We start from the raw sequence: 17,428 nt of genomic DNA on the forward strand, positions 1-17,428 counted from the left end.
GGTCCACAATCTTGACCTAGGCTCTGATACCAATTGTTGGAATCTATATAACAAGCCAACTTTCCATTAGTATGATATTGTCCGCTTTGGACCTATAACTCAAGCCCGCACGGATTTATTGGGCTCCTTCCCAAAAGGTCTCATACTAATTGAAGTGGGATTTGACTTATATATTAGAAACTTCTCTTTCTAATCTTCCGATGTGGGATATTGGTTTGTATTCCAATAGTAATTTCAAGATCAATATCTTTGTCTCTTTGGGTCTTGGCATTGTGTTGCGGAACACAATGAGTGAATATGTTGAATTCTGTTATATAAGACTATACTTACCTACAGAGCCGGCCCAAAGGCCAAGCCCATGAAGCATATGCTTGCGGCCCTTCCTTTTATATAGTATTTTCGGCCCTATTTTTTCAAAAAGACTCTTTAATATAGTGGTATTAACCTTTTTTTGAGGGTTAGAGGTAACAAGTTCGAGGCCTATAAGCAGCCATTATTTTTAATTTCCTTGTAGCCTTCCATAGCATAGGGACGGCTCTGCTTACCTAGCTACGTTTTTATTGTGATCTGTCGATGTGGTCAACGTATAATGGTCCAATGAAATCCTTCAAAGGATAATAATATGAGATAGTAAAAAAAAAGTTCTCTCGATAGTTTTGTAGAAAACAATGTGAACATTAAAATCTCTTTTTTTCAATGACTTTCCAATTAGAGCCTTGTAAGAGTTAAAATGTACGACCTTGCATATTTTCCACTATAATTGTATGAACTTTATTTAGTAAATCTGAAATTGAAAATATACAAATACTAAAATACTAAAAACACAATTAATACACAAAATCTTATATACAACCGTGAGTAGTGTGGATTAGCCTCTAGTAATAATTATTAACAAATTAATGTAGTAAGTTAGATATCAAATTTTTTTCTCAATTTGAATGGTTATTCAATATTTTTGAAATTTATTAAAACATCTTTGATAATTAAATTTCATACATTAATGTTTGAAATTATTTTATCTTTAATGATTAGTATTATTATTATTATTATTTTGTTCTTTCAAAACTATTTTTTTATATAAAGTTTGGTTTTCACAGTTCGTGATATGTGTCATGTCATGTCTACCAAGTGAATTTTAACACATGTGAGAAGAAAAATAATATCATGAATAATAAATCCTAAAAGTAAAAGGTTTACATTTTTTGTAAATGTATATAAGAATATAAAAAAAAAAAAAATTATACAATCAATTAAAAATCCTAAAATTAAATATTTTAAATTGTAACTAATTCTTATAATTTCTTTTCGTTTTTGATAAAGTTGATTTGCTAATTAATATATTGGGTAATTCTCAGGCACTAATTTCAGTTTTTCTTCCAAACTTAGCACACACTCGCCTATTTTTCAAAATTAGCACCATATATTCAAATTAAATTTTCAAAACTAAATCATAAACTCTAAATAATAAATTCTACCTCCTAAAAACTATACCTTTAATGTAAAATAGTCAACTCAAACCTCAATAAAAAATTCTAAAAATTATTAAAATATTTTAATTTTGTTAATTAATGCTATTTTTGGAAATTTGTGGAGTGTGTGCTATTATTGTTCATAAAACATACTTTGATGTTATTTTAAGGTATTTCTCAAATTTATTTAAATCAAAGTCACTAAATCTAAGATCTTTTACACAAAATGTTGATGCTTCAATTGGTAAAAATTCAAAGAAACTGAAATTTTTTTAATCAAATGGTAAAAAATGTTTGGATAAAGATAATTTGTTAATTTAATATATTAAAATTCACTATTATAAGTCTCTAGAAATATTTTAAAGCTTGTTTTTATTACAATCGAAATCAAACAAAATAATCATACAAACAAAAACCACTTGTAATATATTTTGTAATATATAACAAAATAAATGTAGGCATGGGAGAACTCTAGAGTTATATGTTGCATAGCATATATGGTCTAAGGGAGGTGGTAGCTAACATTGAGGTGGCAGGTGGCGTGGATGTGATGGATGGTTATGATAAATATAGTTACTAATTATTTAATTGCTATTATTTTATTTTTTATATGTGGTTAAATCTAATTTTGATGAAACATTTTCATGTTTTTATCAATGGAGAGACACATGGTCATGATGGCCATTGCTAGCTTAACCATTGTTAGTCCCCGTTGGGAGGGGAGGTAGTTTTAGTGAAGATAATATACTTTTTGTCATCGTGTTTAAAAGATCTTGTGAGCTAACACTTGCTCATTTTTTTGCAAAAGATTTTCTAAATCTGAAGTTTTATTAAAAAGTATAAATTTTAATTACCTCAAATTGCAAATCGATTAGACTCATGGTGTTGAAATAGTGCATTCTGGTTTTGCTTTATGATTGCAAAATTTATTTGACTCAAAGTCACCATATCAAAGATCTTTACACAAAATGTTTAATGCTTCAATTGGTAAAAATTCAAAGAAACTGGAATCTTTTTTTAATCAAATGGTAAATATAAATGTTAGCAGTGAAAGAAAATTACAGGAAACGAACAATGCGATCAAACAAACAAGGTTTCCTTCCAATAATAATAAACCAACCAATTGGTTTTCTCAATTTATTTTGAATCAATTTACCTTAACTGGATTAAACCGATATCCAATTAGAAAATCTAATCTAGCATTCGTATATCTATCTTAACATTTTTGAAGTACATTTTATATTAAAATCTATTTAGGTTATAACTTTTTAATTGCAATATTTGCATAATTAAACCATTGCCATTTGAACAAATAACAAAACTTATAAGTAATTTTTGTAAATAAATCACAAGCAAATAGCAAAATTGGAAACAAATTTTTATTATATCAAAATAGAATATCTCTCCAATGTATTTATATAATCGTATTTGTTTTTAACTTATATAATTACATAAAATATATTTATAATAAAATAGAGATTTTTCCACACATTTTGTAATTTAAATTTTTTGGAAACGGACGTATATAACTCAATCAGTAAAGGAAAAAATATATGTAAAACGTCTACATAAGGTAGAAAAATTAAGATAATAGTTCAAAATCATTATAAATAGGATTAATATGTTCAAAAATACAAATGAGCATGAACTTTTATTTCTCATGTATCCAAATTAAAATAAAAAAATTCAGTTTAATCCGGTTCTTTATTTAAGAAAAATAAAACTTTTCAAAAGTTTCAAAATATTATATTTTTTTTAAATATTATAAATAGTAAAACTTTTTAAAGCTGCAAATTATATTATTTAATTTGATTTTTATAGAATATATAAAATATTTAAACACTACAAAAATATTATTAATATTTTACCTCTAAATATTTAAAATATAATAATTTTATACATAAATGATTTAACGGGTTTGAGTTTACATAAATATGATTATATTTTTCTTACTGGTTGTCTATATTTGAAATCTTTTACGGGTTAAGTTAAAATATAATATATTTTTATAACAAAATCGTCTTGCGGGTTGACCATATATATCATAAAATTATATAAAATGAAAATAATATAAACACGTATAAAACTAGATTATATAAACCAAGTACAAAAATGATCAACCAAACAAATATATTAAACTATGGATTTATGGTATACCACGGGTAAATCCTAGTTAATTACGAATTCTAAACTAATCAATCTATCAATCTAAAGATTAATAAAACAATCTCTGATTATACAAATTAGAACTCAGATCTCTCTCGTTGTGTAATCAGCCACCAACCTCTCTTCACTTACACCACTACACAGTAACAATGTCTTCCACCGCCGCCGCCGTAACGTACTCCGCCAAACTCGCCGTGAATCCTCTCAGAATCTCTTCCCTCTCTTCCAGATCGGTTCTTCCATCCGCCATTTCCGTTCGCAGTCGACGCGATATTCCACATAAACGGCTTATCCTAGTGACGTGCACTACCACCGGAGACGGAGCGAAACCAACCGTTCTCGTAGCGGAGAAGCTCGGCGAGGCTGGGGTTCAGCTACTTGAGAAGTTCGCGAACGTTGATTGTTCGTATAATTTAACCCCTGAGGAGTTAAACACGAAGATCTCGCTCTGTGATGCGTTGATTGTGAGGAGTGCGACGAAGGTAGGTCGTGAGGTTTTTGAATCGTCTCGTGGTAGGCTTAAGGTTGTTGGTAGAGCTGGTGTTGGGATTGATAATGTGGATCTGAGTGCTGCGACTGAGTTTGGTTGTTTGGTTGTTAATGCCCCTACTGCGAATACGATCGCTGCTGCTGAACATGGGATCGCGCTTTTGGCTGCCATGGCTAGGAATGTTGCTCAAGCTGATGCTTCTGTTAAAGCTGGTAAGCCCACTTTTCGAACTTGTTAGATGTAAGGTGTGAAAGAATTGCAAAATTGATAGATTCTTGTAGTGTGGATGAATTGATGGTTTTGGTTTTGGGTATAATGTAGGAGAGTGGAAGAGGAACAAGTATGTTGGTGTATCACTTGTGGGGAAGACATTAGCTGTGATGGGATTTGGTAAAGTTGGATCAGAAGTTGCAAGACGTGCTAAAGGACTTGGTATGCGTGTTATTGCTCATGATCCTTATGCTCCTGCGGATCGTGCTCATGCCATTGGTGTGGATTTAGTGAGCTTTGATGAAGCGCTTTCTACTGCTGATTTCATTTCTTTACATATGCCTCTTACACCTGCTACGTCGAAGATGCTTAATGATGAAACGTTTGCTAAGATGAAGAAAGGAGTGAGGATTGTTAATGTGGCTCGTGGAGGTGTTATTGATGAAGATGCATTGGTGAGAGCTTTAGATGCTGGTATCGTTGCTCAGGCTGCTCTTGATGTTTTTACTAAAGAGCCTCCGGCTAAGGATAGTAAGTTGGTGCAGCATGAGAGGGTTACGGTTACACCTCATCTTGGAGCAAGTACCATGGAGGCTCAGGTTCTGCATTTTTATCAACAAGTCAAGTGATGCTTTTGTTATGATGTCTCTCTTGATTAATTACTGTATGTGGCTTTGATAGGAAGGAGTAGCTCTTGAGATTGCAGAAGCTGTTGTTGGAGCTCTTAACGGAGAGCTTGCTTCAACTGCTGTCAATGCACCTATGGTTTCTGCTGAGGTGAGCCTTCTTTACACTATACTAGTAAGAGATTCATATATTCTTTGCCAAAACAAAAACTTAGCAACTTAAACATTGATCGATAATGCTGGAAGTAGAAGAAATTATCTTCAGGGTGTAATTGTATTTACGAAAGCTTATTATATCCACAGGTTCTCGCAGAGTTGAAACCATATGTGGTTCTGGCAGAGCAATTAGGGAGACTAGCTGTCCAATTGGTGGGTGGAGGAAGCGGTGTGAAGAATGTGAAAGTGACCTACGCCTCCGCTCGAGCCACTGATGATCTTGACACTAGACTTCTCAGAGCCATGATAACAAAGGGTATCATTGAGCCGATTTCTGATGTTTATGTAAACCTGGTCAACGCTGATTACACTGCAAAACAGAGAGGGCTGAGAATCTCAGAGGAACGAGTCCTCCTTGACGGTTCACCAGAGAGCCCACTCGATACCATCACGGTTCAGCTATGCAACGTCGAGTCCAAATTCGCGAGCGCCTTATCTGAATCTGGAGAAGTCAAAGTTGAAGGGAGAGTTAAAGATGGAGTCCCCCATTTAACAAAGGTGGGATCTTTTGAAGTAGACGTGAGTCTTGAAGGAAGCATAATACTGTGTAGGCAGGTAGATCAGCCTGGCATGATCGGAACTGTCGGAAGCATCTTGGGAGAGTCGAATGTTAACGTCAGTTTCATGAGTGTTGGAAGAATCGCGCCGAGAAAGCAAGCGGTTATGGCGATTGGTGTTGATGACATGCCGAGCAAAGAGACATTGAAGAAAATTGGAGAGATTCCAGCCGTAGAGGAGTTTGTCTTCCTCAAGCTATAGTTTTGCTACCAAAAACTCGGTGAGGATTCGATAAAAAAGAATGGCTTTCGCTTTATTTGTTTTGGTCTTTTCTACCACAGTTTTGATAGTGTCGAAGTAGCTTAAGAGAGAGTACGACTTGGTTGAGATGAAATAATAAGGTCTGCCTCAGAATTTGACCTTTGGAGGCTATTCAAGTTTCTGTTTTATTATTATTGCTTCACTTACATATTTTGTTCTATTTTACCATCTTTATGCAATCCTAATTTCGTGTCTTTCCTACGTACCTGTAATAATATTCCCATATTTGCTGGTGATGTACTCAAGGAATAAGATTCTGATATGCTTCTCGAATGAGAAAGACAGAACACAGAATCTGACCAGTCTTGCTTCTGTGTCCTAATGAGCTTTTGAGTTTGGAAAAGGACACACACCATTCTTGGCTTCCTTTGGGAATTGATTCGTTTCCAGCCTTTCTTCTAAATGAGATTTGCCTTTACCATCTGCAAAATCAAACTTTCAGTTATTTTTTTAGAGTTTTCGCATGTGTGTTAATACTCTTTACAAATCTCTTATAAACTCAAGCTTAATCCTTACCAGAAGAACATATCTTGAAACTTGTCATAACTTGTGTTTGTTTCAGTTTTTTTTGTTCTACATGGGAGCCAGATTTTCACGTATAGCTAAAAGGTTTCTTCCTAAGAGTAAAGTAAGGATTTTGATGGTTGGTCTTGATGGTTCAGGGAAGACTACTATCCTTTATAAGCTGAAGCTTGGAGAGGTTGTGACAACAGTGCCTACTATTGGTATGTGACATGAGCTTTTTTTATCTTCTCTTGTTTGTTTTTGCTGTTGAAACCTCTCTAGGTGAGGGATTGATCATGAAGTTAGAGTAAGATGTTGATTCAACTAAAGACAGAACACAGAATCTGAACAGCTCCAACTTTTGTGACCTTTTTATGGATCTTAGCTTATTTGTAGATAGTTACTTTGTCCCTTTGATTGTTGTTGCATCTGTGAGGAAGACAATTCTTAATAGCTTGATAATTCTCATGTCGATGTTGTATCGTTTATTCGTCATACAGGGTTCAACCTTGAGACTGTAGAATACAAAGGCATTAATTTCACTGTATGGGATATAGGAGGACAAGAGAAGGTAAATTTCCATGTCAAATTCATATTCATCTAGTGTTTATCTCTCTGCAAGTGCATATAAACACAGATTTGTCTCTTGTCTCTCAAGGCTTGACCTGTCTGAGTATTTTTATGGGCTCTCTCTGTATCATTCTTATTAATAAGATATCAGCTTTTCCAACAGATTCGCAAATTGTGGAGGCATTACTTTCAGAACGCACAGGGGCTTATCTTTGTGGTGGACAGTAGTGACAATGAAAGGATATCAGAAGCTCGAAACGAGCTGCATCGCATACTAACCGATGTAAAATCATATGCAAAAGTTTCAAATGTTACTTAGTCTTTCCTCTTTTTTATGCTAACAACTTTATGTTTTTGACAACAACAAAAAAATATGCACAGAATGAACTAGAAGGAGCATGTGTACTAGTCTTTGCGAACAAGCAAGATTCAAGAAACGCTTTACCCGTAGCTGAAGTTGCCAACAAACTTGGTCTGCATAGTCTATCCAAACGTTGTTGGTAATAATAAAAACCTCTTCTCATGTTCATCACATATATATTTAGAGAAAGAGGATGTATAAAAGCCTTTTTGTGTAATTGTGAATGGTGCAGGCTTATACAAGGAACATCAGCCATCTCTGGACAAGGCTTATACGAAGGACTTGAATGGTTATCCACAACAATTCCGACCAAACCCGAACGGTCTACTTCGGTTGGTAGTTTCCGGAGTAATTCATCTGAGAGGAACCTAGTACGAGGTCTGAGGTATTAAAAGACTTAAGGCCCTTGAATGGTTTGCTCTGTATACATTGGAGACAAGTGTATTTTTGTGTACTAGCTTGTTTTGGTACGAACTGATGCGTACGAGAGTAACCAAAATCGATGGCTTCAACGTTCTTTGTATTTGTAGTGATTTATGGCGTTTTGGTTTTCATGTTTCTCAGTGAGAACCATTGTTGATTGTGTTACTCATATTATTATTGAGTGAATAAGGTTTTAGGGTATCTTTACGTACCACACCCTTTATATGAATCTGTGTTTTCCTTCATACTTTGGAATCTTGACATCTTTTAATAAGATATACTGATGGACCGAAATAGTCAATATGAAAACATAGCCAAAATAGAAAACAATTCTAACAACAAATGTTGGAAACGAACTTTTTAGGCATTTGACCCCAAAAAGGAAAAATTAGGCATTTGTCATATTAGTCGGAGTATTGAGGTTGGAATATTACTGTCTAATCTGACTAAAACCGAAAAATTGTATTGCGATAAAAAGAAGTAACCAAGAAGAATTCCAGACCGAAACCTAAATAATATTTTTCGTAATTTTATTGATGAAGAGAAATATATAGTCAAATACAAAAAAAATTCCAACAACATATTTTGGAAACAAAAATTCTTAGGCATTTTCACCCCAAAAAAAAAGTAGTTAGGCATTTGTCATATTACCCGGGTTATCGAGGTTGGTCTGAAACTGTTTAATCTATTCTAAAGCCAAAAAGTTGTATGACGATGAAAAAAAAAATAAATGAAAATAATCAGGGAGAATTCCAGACTAAAACCTGAATAAAATCTCCGTAATTTAATCGATGAAAAGAAAAAAGTAAACGAGTTAGACCATGTGGAAAAGACCAAGGTATAAGAAACATAAAGTTTGATTATTTTCCAACAACTACACATAGATACGGGGTTTGCGGGTGATTGCGGTTGTTAATATTATATTAATCACGAAAATTGCTGTTTTTAACATTCTCACTAAATTTCAAAATATAGCTCAAAGTCTCAAAACCATTGTGGTTACGAGCAACAATGGGCCATAATACGTTTCATAATTTGATTTTTCATATTCATTTGCTTGATTGCAACCAAAATTGCTCATATTGAATATACAACCTGAACAAAAATGCACTCAAAAACATTTAAACTAAAAAACACAAAATAAAGAATGCAAATAAAGCCAAAGGCGACTAAAAACGTAAACCTGAAAATGATTGTTATGAAATATTATTTAATCAATCTGGACGTATAAGTGCATAACTAATTATATAATCATAAGATAATGGATAAGGCTCTTCACCAAACCTTGCTGGTGACTGGTGAGCATCATATTGTATAAAAAGTTAGGCGCAACAAAATGGGAAAGCCAAGAAAGAAACAGCTGTTTACGTGAGAAACCGCTGATTCTGATAGTGACAAAATTTTGTTGGTACCAAAACAAAATTGATTGCTTCAACAGATATAAAATAGGTATGTAACAGCTGCCTTCTTCTATTTTATGTCCATATCTTACAAAATAGATTTCGGTGTTTTAATTTTCTGATATTTTAAGAATTTGTTTAATAATTTATTCCTTTCATGCGAAATTTCTATAGTATAGTAGGTTTGGATGTTCAAGTATTCGGATCGACTTTGGTTCGGTTTTATTCGGTTCTAACTTTTTGGTTATGGAGTTTAGTATTCATATAAGTGTAAAACATGGTTTAATTTTGGTTTAGTGCGTTTTTCCGAGAATTTAGGATACATAAATATTATTTTTTCAGGTTTTTTGGATATATGTATATATATATATATATATATTTAAAATTTTGTAGTAATTTTGTCGTTCGGTTTAAAAAAAAATTATAATTATGTGTTAATAATTGTACTTTAGAATACCCAAATATTTGTTTGGTAGTGGTTAAAATCCATTTAGATATAATTATTAACTCAGGTTCATTTAGTCATAAAACCATGTAATTAAATATTTCTATTTTTGTCTTCCACTTAAAACCGTCTTTCAACTAATATTTATATAAGGTTATTTTAAGATTTATGTTCTCTACTAAAAGTGGCTTGAGGATTTTTTTGAAGACCAATTGTGAGTTTTGGATTTATAATCTTTTAAAAATTAGATTCGGTTGAAATAATGGTTCTAAATTTTGAAAACAAGATTTTAAATCTTTACATAAAAATCACAATTTTGTTGGATAATATTAATGGAGAATGAGAGATTTTTTTTTGAAAGATGATGACGTGGCAACCACATTATCGAGGATGTGGCTACCACGTCATCAACATCATCAACATCATCAAAAACGTGGCATCCATGTCAGCAATATGTATGACTTCATACAATTTGATAATTTTAGGTATGAAATTTAAATATGTTAAAAGGTTAAGTATGTATTTGCACATAGACAAATGTTGGGTATGAATTGAACACTCGCTATTAGACTAGGTATGAATTGGCCGATTTTCCTAAAATATGTGTATCGTAACAAGTATTATTTATAATCAATAACAGTTACAAGTAAGTGACTAAATTTAGGTAATATGGTGATTTTTTATAATTTTCAGATTTTCTTAAAAGAATTTCCATTGTTAACAGTAAATCAAATTTGATAGTGATTAACTGGTTATGAGTTTGTGAGACATATACAAGAGAAGAAGTAAGCAAATTAACGTACATTTTGAAATATATTAGATTATAAAGTAAAGAAATACGGTTCTCTGACCTCATTTAGTAACTTCTTCCATGTCCTTCTCCGCCACAATGACCCCTTTTCTCTTGGACAAAGGGATCTCTAAAACTTTTTGAGAATAGTTTTGATGCATTTGAATACTGATAGCTCTTATTAGACAATCAATCTAAAATTACGATCAACAGTAAGAAACTAAAATAATGTCAATAATGAAATCATACAAATCGACACAAATATTTTATGAAAAAAAATCCAAATCATTCAAATAACTTACAAAGTTAGAAAAAAAAAATCAGGTATAGTTTACAACATCAACTCGTACGATGTCTCAAAAAACGTCATTATTCTTCTTTGAAGTATCACACATTTAAATATAGGTCGTTTAGTGACTTTTTAATTATTTTGAGATTTTTTAAAAGAATGTCCATTAGCTAACATAAACTGACATTTGATAGTGATTATGCGCTTTTGAGATATATACATGTGATGTATTTAAACAAACATAAATTAATGAATGTTATTTGTAAAGGTTATACATAACACAATACACATAACAAAAAAGTGAATCATATAGTAATGTAAATATTTTTGCCTTCAAATTTGTCACATCACGGATATGCATATTATTAGAGTGACACCGTAGCGTATAAATTTATATGATCATATGTACATACAAGATTGAATATAAATAGACTATTCTGATTAGTATTACAAATATAAGTTTGTTAAGTCTTATAATGAATAATGATCCAAACTCACTACGTATATATTTATATACATTGGTGATTTGTGTAGACGAATGAATTTTCATGACTCTATTATGATGTTTTAAGTTAATTGTTGTAGCTTAGGTCTTGGAAATAATTAGAACATTGATGTAGTGGTTTAGTACTATTCCATTGTCATATTTCCTTTTCTAACTTCATAATATAGCTTTTTTTTTCTTTTTGTAATTTCAAATTTCAAAATTTGAGTTTATAAATATGAGTATTTTATTTAGTTATTCTTACATCTAATGATACTAAGCATTGTTAGGGCTGAATTAGTCAGTTAAGAATTACAATTAACATATTTACCAAAATGGTGCATGATATGTGTGTTATGGATTTTTTTTTCTAATTTGATAAAAAGTAATAGAATATAAAATTGTCATATTTGTTACTATCATATCATGTAAACCAGACTTAATGTTAATGTGTTTTTAAATAATTTGTTGCAACAAATAAAGTATTGCAACTATGATTCAAGATAATAGTATTATGTGAATTTTACAAGAATAGAAGTGAGTAAATCTACACATTTTTGAAAAATATCATATTATAAAGTAAAAAAAAAAAGTTTGCAAACACATTTAAGAACTCTTTCTATGTCCTACGTCGGCCTTCTCATCCACTATGATCCTTCTCTCAGAATGATCTTCATGAGTCGTTTTTTTTTTCAGTTATGTAAGACTACGAACCATATTAAATTATGATTATCAATTACAATAAATGTGAACAATTTTTTCTTTTTAACACCTAATTTGAACAATTCAATCATAAAAATCCACACAAACTCTTTAATAATTTTTAAAAAAATCCAAATCATTCAATAACTTACAAAGTAATCATAACAAATCCAAATATACTTTTAAACACACATTCGTACAATGTCTCAAAAAAAAAAACGTCAATTATTATTCTTTTATGATGTACCGTCCAAATCATCAATTTCGACCCTCCCTTATAATATTTTACTAACGCAGTCATCATTATTTTTTTTTTTAAAGTTTGTGTAAGTTTGAAGCATATTTTCATATTCCTGCCACACATATGAAGATCTCGATAATACGATTGGTGTAAGACTAAACAAGAAGAGAGTTTAATTTTATTGCATACAAAAATTATATTACAAGACCAAAGTCACCGACACCGACAAAACCTCAAGACTTTGGTTTTCCACCATAAGCTCGCTTACAAATGTAAAATGGTTTCTGCGATGGAGCACACATCTTAGCTTTCCCTGGACATCCTTGTAGACAATTATTCCCCAAACTCCCCATTACATCTGCGTCTGATCTCACAAACCTCGCCGGAGCTTTTCCCGTCAAGAAGTTCCCGTCTAAGTAAAGCCGTCTTAGACTCTTGCTACGTTCGTATTCCGACGGTATGCCACCGTGAAGCATGTTGTATCTCATAGACAGTGATGAGAGTCTAGGGTACGCCGCGAAACTCGCCGGAGCTGTTCCTTTGATTTGGTTGAAACCTAGCTCTACTGCTACGAGGTTGTTTTCTCCGGCGAGTTTTGGTGGGATGACTTCGATGGCGGTGAGGGAGTTGTTAGCAAGATCTACTTGTTGGACTGATTCGAGGAGGAAGAACCAAGATCCTAGTGTTCCGGTGAATGAGTTCTCAGCGAGTTCGATGATCTCGAGCTGAGTTGACTCGGTGAATGAGTCTTTTGAGATGGGTCCTGATAAAGTATTAGCCTTTAGAGCTAAGTCGATGAGGTTTCTTGGAAGCTTTGGGATTGCTCCGGTGAGTTTGTTGTAGCTAAGATCGAGTTGCCGGAGGTTTAAGAGCGAGTTCATTGTTTTTGGAAGTGACCCGGTGAGTGAGTTGCGAGAGATGTCGATAGACTCGAGTGAGTTGAGTTTAGTTACTGAGTCGGGTATGGATCCGGAAAACGAGTTGGATCGGAGGATAAGGGTTTTAAGGCTGACGAGAGAGGAGATGGAAGATGGGATTACGCCGTAGAAGTTGTTCTCGGCGAGATCAAGCGTGAGAAGCTCAGTGAGGCCGGAGATGAGTGGTGTGAGACGACCCGTGTACCCGGCCGGGTCGAGAGTGAGTTGGATCACACGTGTGGAGTCAGAGGAGCAAGTGATGCCACAAGTGAAATGTGTTCGACGTGGTGAAGCACAAGGGTCGGAGACAGTGAAGTCCCAGCTAGCGAGACAAGACCAAGGAGGGATTGAGTTTGGTTTCACGGTGGCTTTGAAGGCTTTTAAAGCTGACACGTCAGATAGTGACGTTAGAGCATCGGTGGTGGTGGTGAGGAAGAGGAGGAGGAGGAGGAGAAAAGTAGACAAAGTCATTGTTTGAATAAAGTATGAATGAGTGAATGATGTCAAGACTTAATAAGAGTGTTAAATCTTTATATAAAGTTGTGGAGGTCAGCTTTGCCTTTTGGTCACCTCTATCTCCACTACCATACAGACAAGGTTCAATGCTTAAGGTTAAGGTTAAGGCAAAATTGGAAGAAAATCTCGTGTGTCATTTGACCAATAAATCTATTCAACACTATTAATTTATATTTTGACTGCTCTTTGACTTCACATTAACTAAAATATCACATTTTTACTTTTGAATATTATATTTATTTAAATATAAAAAATAAAGCAAATCTGGAAAATAAAAAGGCTGTGTTGGAGAAGTAGTACATTTTTGAAACTTAATTATAAAGCTAGTACAATCACTATTTATAATTGGGAAAATAGTACATTATCACTATTTGCTACTATTTCGTTGACTTTTAAGCATTCAAAAAAACGTATTATTTACAAGTATGCCATTAGAATAAATATATAATATAATTCGTACATCATATTTTCTGTACAGTTGTACACAAATATATTTATGTACAATAATAAAAATATTACATAATATCATATGTGTAACTTATTAGTGTACAAATATGTACATAAATATGCAAATTTTCATATATCATAATAGTTGTACGGATAAAAATGTGTTATTTTTTATACATACGTACATATAGTAAGTTGTACGGGTACGTCTGTACATCTAGTCAGGTGTACAAATACGCATGTACACATACTAAATTGTACAAATACGTCTGTACATATACTAAACTGTACAAAGAAATATACACATAGGAAATGTATTTAAAATTTACTAAACAAAATGCATATCAAATTATAGAGAAAAAAACATAGATTTTTGTGAATAAAAAATTTAGTTTAAAAAAAATTACAAAGTTGGGGTAATAATAATAAAAACAAAAACAAAAACAAAAACGAAATCGGAAAACAGATACAAATGCCCTCCTTTGTCATTCTTTTTTCTCCTTCTTTTTCTATCTAACAAATTCTCTATCTCACATGTACTACTTTAACAATTTTGAATAGTAAATGTATCACTACCCCAATTAATTTCTCCAAATGTACTAAATATCCTATTAATCCAAATAAAAATGGGGTATATTTCAAAATGGAATTCTAAGAATTTATAAATCTTATGTTATTCAAACAAAAAGTTTCATGAAATCTAGTGTTATTGAACTAAGGATTTAAAAATCCATTGTTATTGAAAACAATTTGTGGATTTGATTTTAAATGATTTGAGATGATTTCCTTAGTAAAACACAGAAATCCAAATCTCATTATTTTAGGTGAGATTTGAAGGATTTTACAAAAACAATATGAACTTACCAAAAATCATCAAAATCACTTAAAAATATATATATATAAAAAACTCAAATCAATTTAAATTCTACTTTGAATACACCCCTTTAGAGGACCCCACCAACGTATACAATCTTTATTTTTCTTTTTTTCCTCTCTTTCTCCCAAACTTGAAATTCCTCATAATCAACGCAAACACCATTGAAAAATAATGAAACTGAGTTGTATATTTGTTCTTAGAATCGATCTGGGTCAATTTTATATTTATGGGTTTTAACATTTCAATCAAACTAAATCGTAAGAAAATAATCTAAAAATAATGATTTTATGAATGTAGTACAACTTAGTAGAATTTGGTAAAACTTAGTAGGAATTGGGTTATTCTTAGATATTCTCTTAGCTAGTGATTTTAAAACTATCGATGTGGAGTTGGAGTTAGTAGAAATTAAAGGGATCCATATTGAAGGGGTTTTTGAGTTTGGGTGGATATAAGGATGGTTGGATATGTAATTTCCAATCAATGATGAAATGGAAAATTGCTCTTTTTCTTTGTTAGTCGTCGGATTTATGTTTTAGGTTGAATTAGCTCTCTACCCAATCCAAAAAACCAACAAAGAATATAGCACAGTAATAAAATAAATTTAAGTGAATAACCATTAGTCACTTTAAACTTCAAAGTATCCTCCTTGATAACATCTCACGGGGTTTGGAATGTCTCGCTTCTTAATGAAAACTTCCCTCCTTGTGATGTTATTAGGATTCGTTCCTTTCCACCTCAGCCCCGATTGAAAGACCGTCTGATTTGGGCCTATAGCAATGATGGCAGATACTCTGTTAAGAGTGGTTATTGTCTCTTAAATAGCGAGCTTAACGTGGTTATGGATTTTGTAGAAGATACAAGAGAGGTAAACAGAATCAAAGAGAGGGTTTGGCAGTTAGATACAGCTCATAAGATTCGGTTGTTTTTATAGAGAGTACTCTCAAGCGCCGTGGCGGTAGCTTCTTGCATGCGACAACATGGGATGATTGTTAACCTATTATGTCGATATGTTGGATCGAGGAGGAATCAATTTCCCATGTCCTCTTTTGCTGCTCTTTGGCTGCTCAAGTTTGGCATGCTATAGCTCTCCCATTCCCAGCTCATGGGTTTAAAACTACAGACGCGGAAAATGTCGCTTATGTGAAGTTTTTAAGGAAAACAGAGTTGCATCTACATGTATGCAATGCGATTCCGTTGCTGTTATGGGAACTCTGGAAAAGAGAAACTCTATTCTTCTTGCCGGAAAAGCAGTGGATCACATGGTTTTAATTGCAGGTGTTGTACAAGATGCAGAGGAGTGGTTTCAACAACAATATGTGCAGGCGCAAGAACGTGTGGTGTCCAAGAACCGTGACTGTCGTCTTCCTCGGCTTTGGTTGAAACCAAAAGAAGGTACTCTGAAATGTAACTTGAATGCCTCTTGGGTAAATGACTCGTCTTTCTACGGAGGAGCTTGGTTGGTGAGGAACAACACATGTGAGATGCTCTTCCATGCCCGTGATGCTTGCCTCTCGGTGGTAAACCAAATCGCTGCAGAATTACAATGTGTGGTGTAGTATCTTCAAAGTTTAAGCGATCTACACATTGACGGTTGTGAGGTTTGGTTGGACTGCAATGCGGCTTTTCTCGCTATCCAATCTCCCTTAGAATGGCCTAAATACAGAGCCTTTCTTGACAAGGTTCATCAAGTTCTCCGAAGCTTGACACATATCACTTTTCATTTGTCCTCCCAAGGCTAATGGAGTGGCTCGCGGAATTGCAGGAAGTGTTACTCGAGATGGGCGTCTCACATCTTACTTATCGTTGGGAGGTCCAGCTTCCCTAACGAGACACTAAAGAGTATGACTTGACTCCAATGATATTGCCACATCTTGTGATTTTCGTTGTAATTATTCTTTTTGTATGTTATAAAATTTATGTTCTTGGTCTCTCTTGGAGTTGGAGAGAGTGGTTGTGTTAGAGACAATTGACAAACAATAAGACAAGAGTCGTCTGACTATATCTATGAATCATATATATAAAAGTAAGGTTCCACTCTCTCCTTATTGGTGGAAAAATATTTAAGGCTTTAATTTAAAAAATAAATAAATAATAAATAAATTTTTATGACAATCATTCAATACAAAATTTAATTACACTATAAGTTATAATCAAATGGCAAAGAAAATGAAAGGACTTAATCATATATCATTCAACAAAATAAATAAATAAATAAATGTTTATGACAATCATTCAATACATAATTTAATTACACTATAAGTTATAATCAAATGGCAAAGAAAATGAAAGGACTTAATCATATATCATACAACAAATTTTTATAAGCCTTATTGGTGGAAAATTATTTAAAATCATATATATAAAAGTAAGGTTCCACTCTCTTTATTGTTCCATTTTGTATTTATTTTTTAAAATATAATATTTATTTTTTACCAAAAAAACACATTTAATCATATACATTAATTC

At 32.8% G+C, this 17,428-nt stretch overlaps 4 protein-coding genes across 5 annotated transcripts; 3 read left to right on the forward strand and 1 right to left on the reverse strand.

Annotated features, from left to right (window-relative positions):
* The first annotated feature begins 3,748 nt into the window (after positions 1 to 3,748).
* On the forward strand, positions 3,749 to 7,029 carry LOC17890955 (D-3-phosphoglycerate dehydrogenase 1, chloroplastic). Of its 2 annotated transcripts, XR_002834827.1 has the most exons (6): positions 3,749 to 4,337; positions 4,447 to 4,934; positions 5,017 to 5,112; positions 5,265 to 5,955; positions 6,659 to 6,721; positions 7,001 to 7,029. XR_002834827.1 is itself a non-coding variant. In XM_023786901.1 (4 exons), the coding sequence occupies exons 1-4, from the start codon at positions 3,785 to 3,787 to the stop codon at positions 5,934 to 5,936; spliced, it is 1,809 nt and encodes a 602-aa protein (XP_023642669.1). In that variant the 5' UTR covers positions 3,749 to 3,784; the 3' UTR covers positions 5,937 to 6,191. The 2 variants fall into 2 exon arrangements, 1 of the variants encoding a protein (XP_023642669.1); XM_023786901.1 differs by lacking the exons at positions 6,659 to 6,721; positions 7,001 to 7,029 and having other exon boundaries at positions 5,265 to 6,191.
* LOC17893113 (probable ADP-ribosylation factor At2g15310) lies at positions 6,514 to 8,083 on the forward strand. Its single transcript, XM_023786902.1, has 5 exons — positions 6,514 to 6,721; positions 7,001 to 7,071; positions 7,234 to 7,353; positions 7,452 to 7,570; positions 7,664 to 8,083. The coding sequence occupies exons 1-5, from the start codon at positions 6,574 to 6,576 to the stop codon at positions 7,821 to 7,823; spliced, it is 618 nt and encodes a 205-aa protein (XP_023642670.1). The 5' UTR covers positions 6,514 to 6,573; the 3' UTR covers positions 7,824 to 8,083.
* A 4,272-nt stretch (positions 8,084 to 12,355) lies between these two features.
* Positions 12,356 to 13,788, reverse strand: LOC17893831 (probably inactive leucine-rich repeat receptor-like protein kinase At3g28040). Its single transcript, XM_006299745.2, has one exon. The coding sequence runs from the start codon at positions 13,591 to 13,593 to the stop codon at positions 12,439 to 12,441; it is 1,155 nt and encodes a 384-aa protein (XP_006299807.1). The 5' UTR covers positions 13,594 to 13,788; the 3' UTR covers positions 12,356 to 12,438.
* A 2,352-nt stretch (positions 13,789 to 16,140) lies between these two features.
* On the forward strand, positions 16,141 to 16,518 carry LOC17890772. Its single transcript, XM_006299098.2, has one exon. The coding sequence runs from the start codon at positions 16,141 to 16,143 to the stop codon at positions 16,516 to 16,518; it is 378 nt and encodes a 125-aa protein (XP_006299160.2).
* The last annotated feature ends 910 nt before the right edge of the window (positions 16,519 to 17,428 follow it).

Source organism: Capsella rubella, unplaced genomic scaffold (assembly GCF_000375325.1).
Source record: "Capsella rubella cultivar Monte Gargano unplaced genomic scaffold, Caprub1_0 scaffold_3, whole genome shotgun sequence".
Classification (NCBI taxonomy): domain Eukaryota; kingdom Viridiplantae; phylum Streptophyta; class Magnoliopsida; order Brassicales; family Brassicaceae; genus Capsella; species Capsella rubella.

Excerpts from the sequence above, each read along its gene's own strand:
- LOC17890955 (XM_023786901.1), top strand. The coding sequence starts at position 3,785 with ATGTCTTCCACCGCCGCCGCCGTAACGTACTCCGCCAAACTCGCCGTG. Across the intron at positions 4,338-4,446 it reads TGATGCTTCTGTTAAAGCTG|GAGAGTGGAAGAGGAACAAG; the intron begins GTAAGCCCACTT and ends GGTATAATGTAG. Across the intron at positions 5,113-5,264 it reads CACCTATGGTTTCTGCTGAG|GTTCTCGCAGAGTTGAAACC; the intron begins GTGAGCCTTCTT and ends TTATATCCACAG.
- LOC17893113 (XM_023786902.1), top strand. The coding sequence starts at position 6,574 with ATGGGAGCCAGATTTTCACGTATAGCTAAAAGGTTTCTTCCTAAGAGT. Across the intron at positions 6,722-7,000 it reads GACAACAGTGCCTACTATTG|GGTTCAACCTTGAGACTGTA; the intron begins GTATGTGACATG and ends TTCGTCATACAG. Across the intron at positions 7,072-7,233 it reads ATATAGGAGGACAAGAGAAG|ATTCGCAAATTGTGGAGGCA; the intron begins GTAAATTTCCAT and ends CTTTTCCAACAG.
- LOC17893831 (XM_006299745.2), bottom strand. The coding sequence starts at position 13,593 with ATGACTTTGTCTACTTTTCTCCTCCTCCTCCTCCTCTTCCTCACCACC.
- LOC17890772 (XM_006299098.2), top strand. The coding sequence starts at position 16,141 with ATGCAATGCGATTCCGTTGCTGTTATGGGAACTCTGGAAAAGAGAAAC.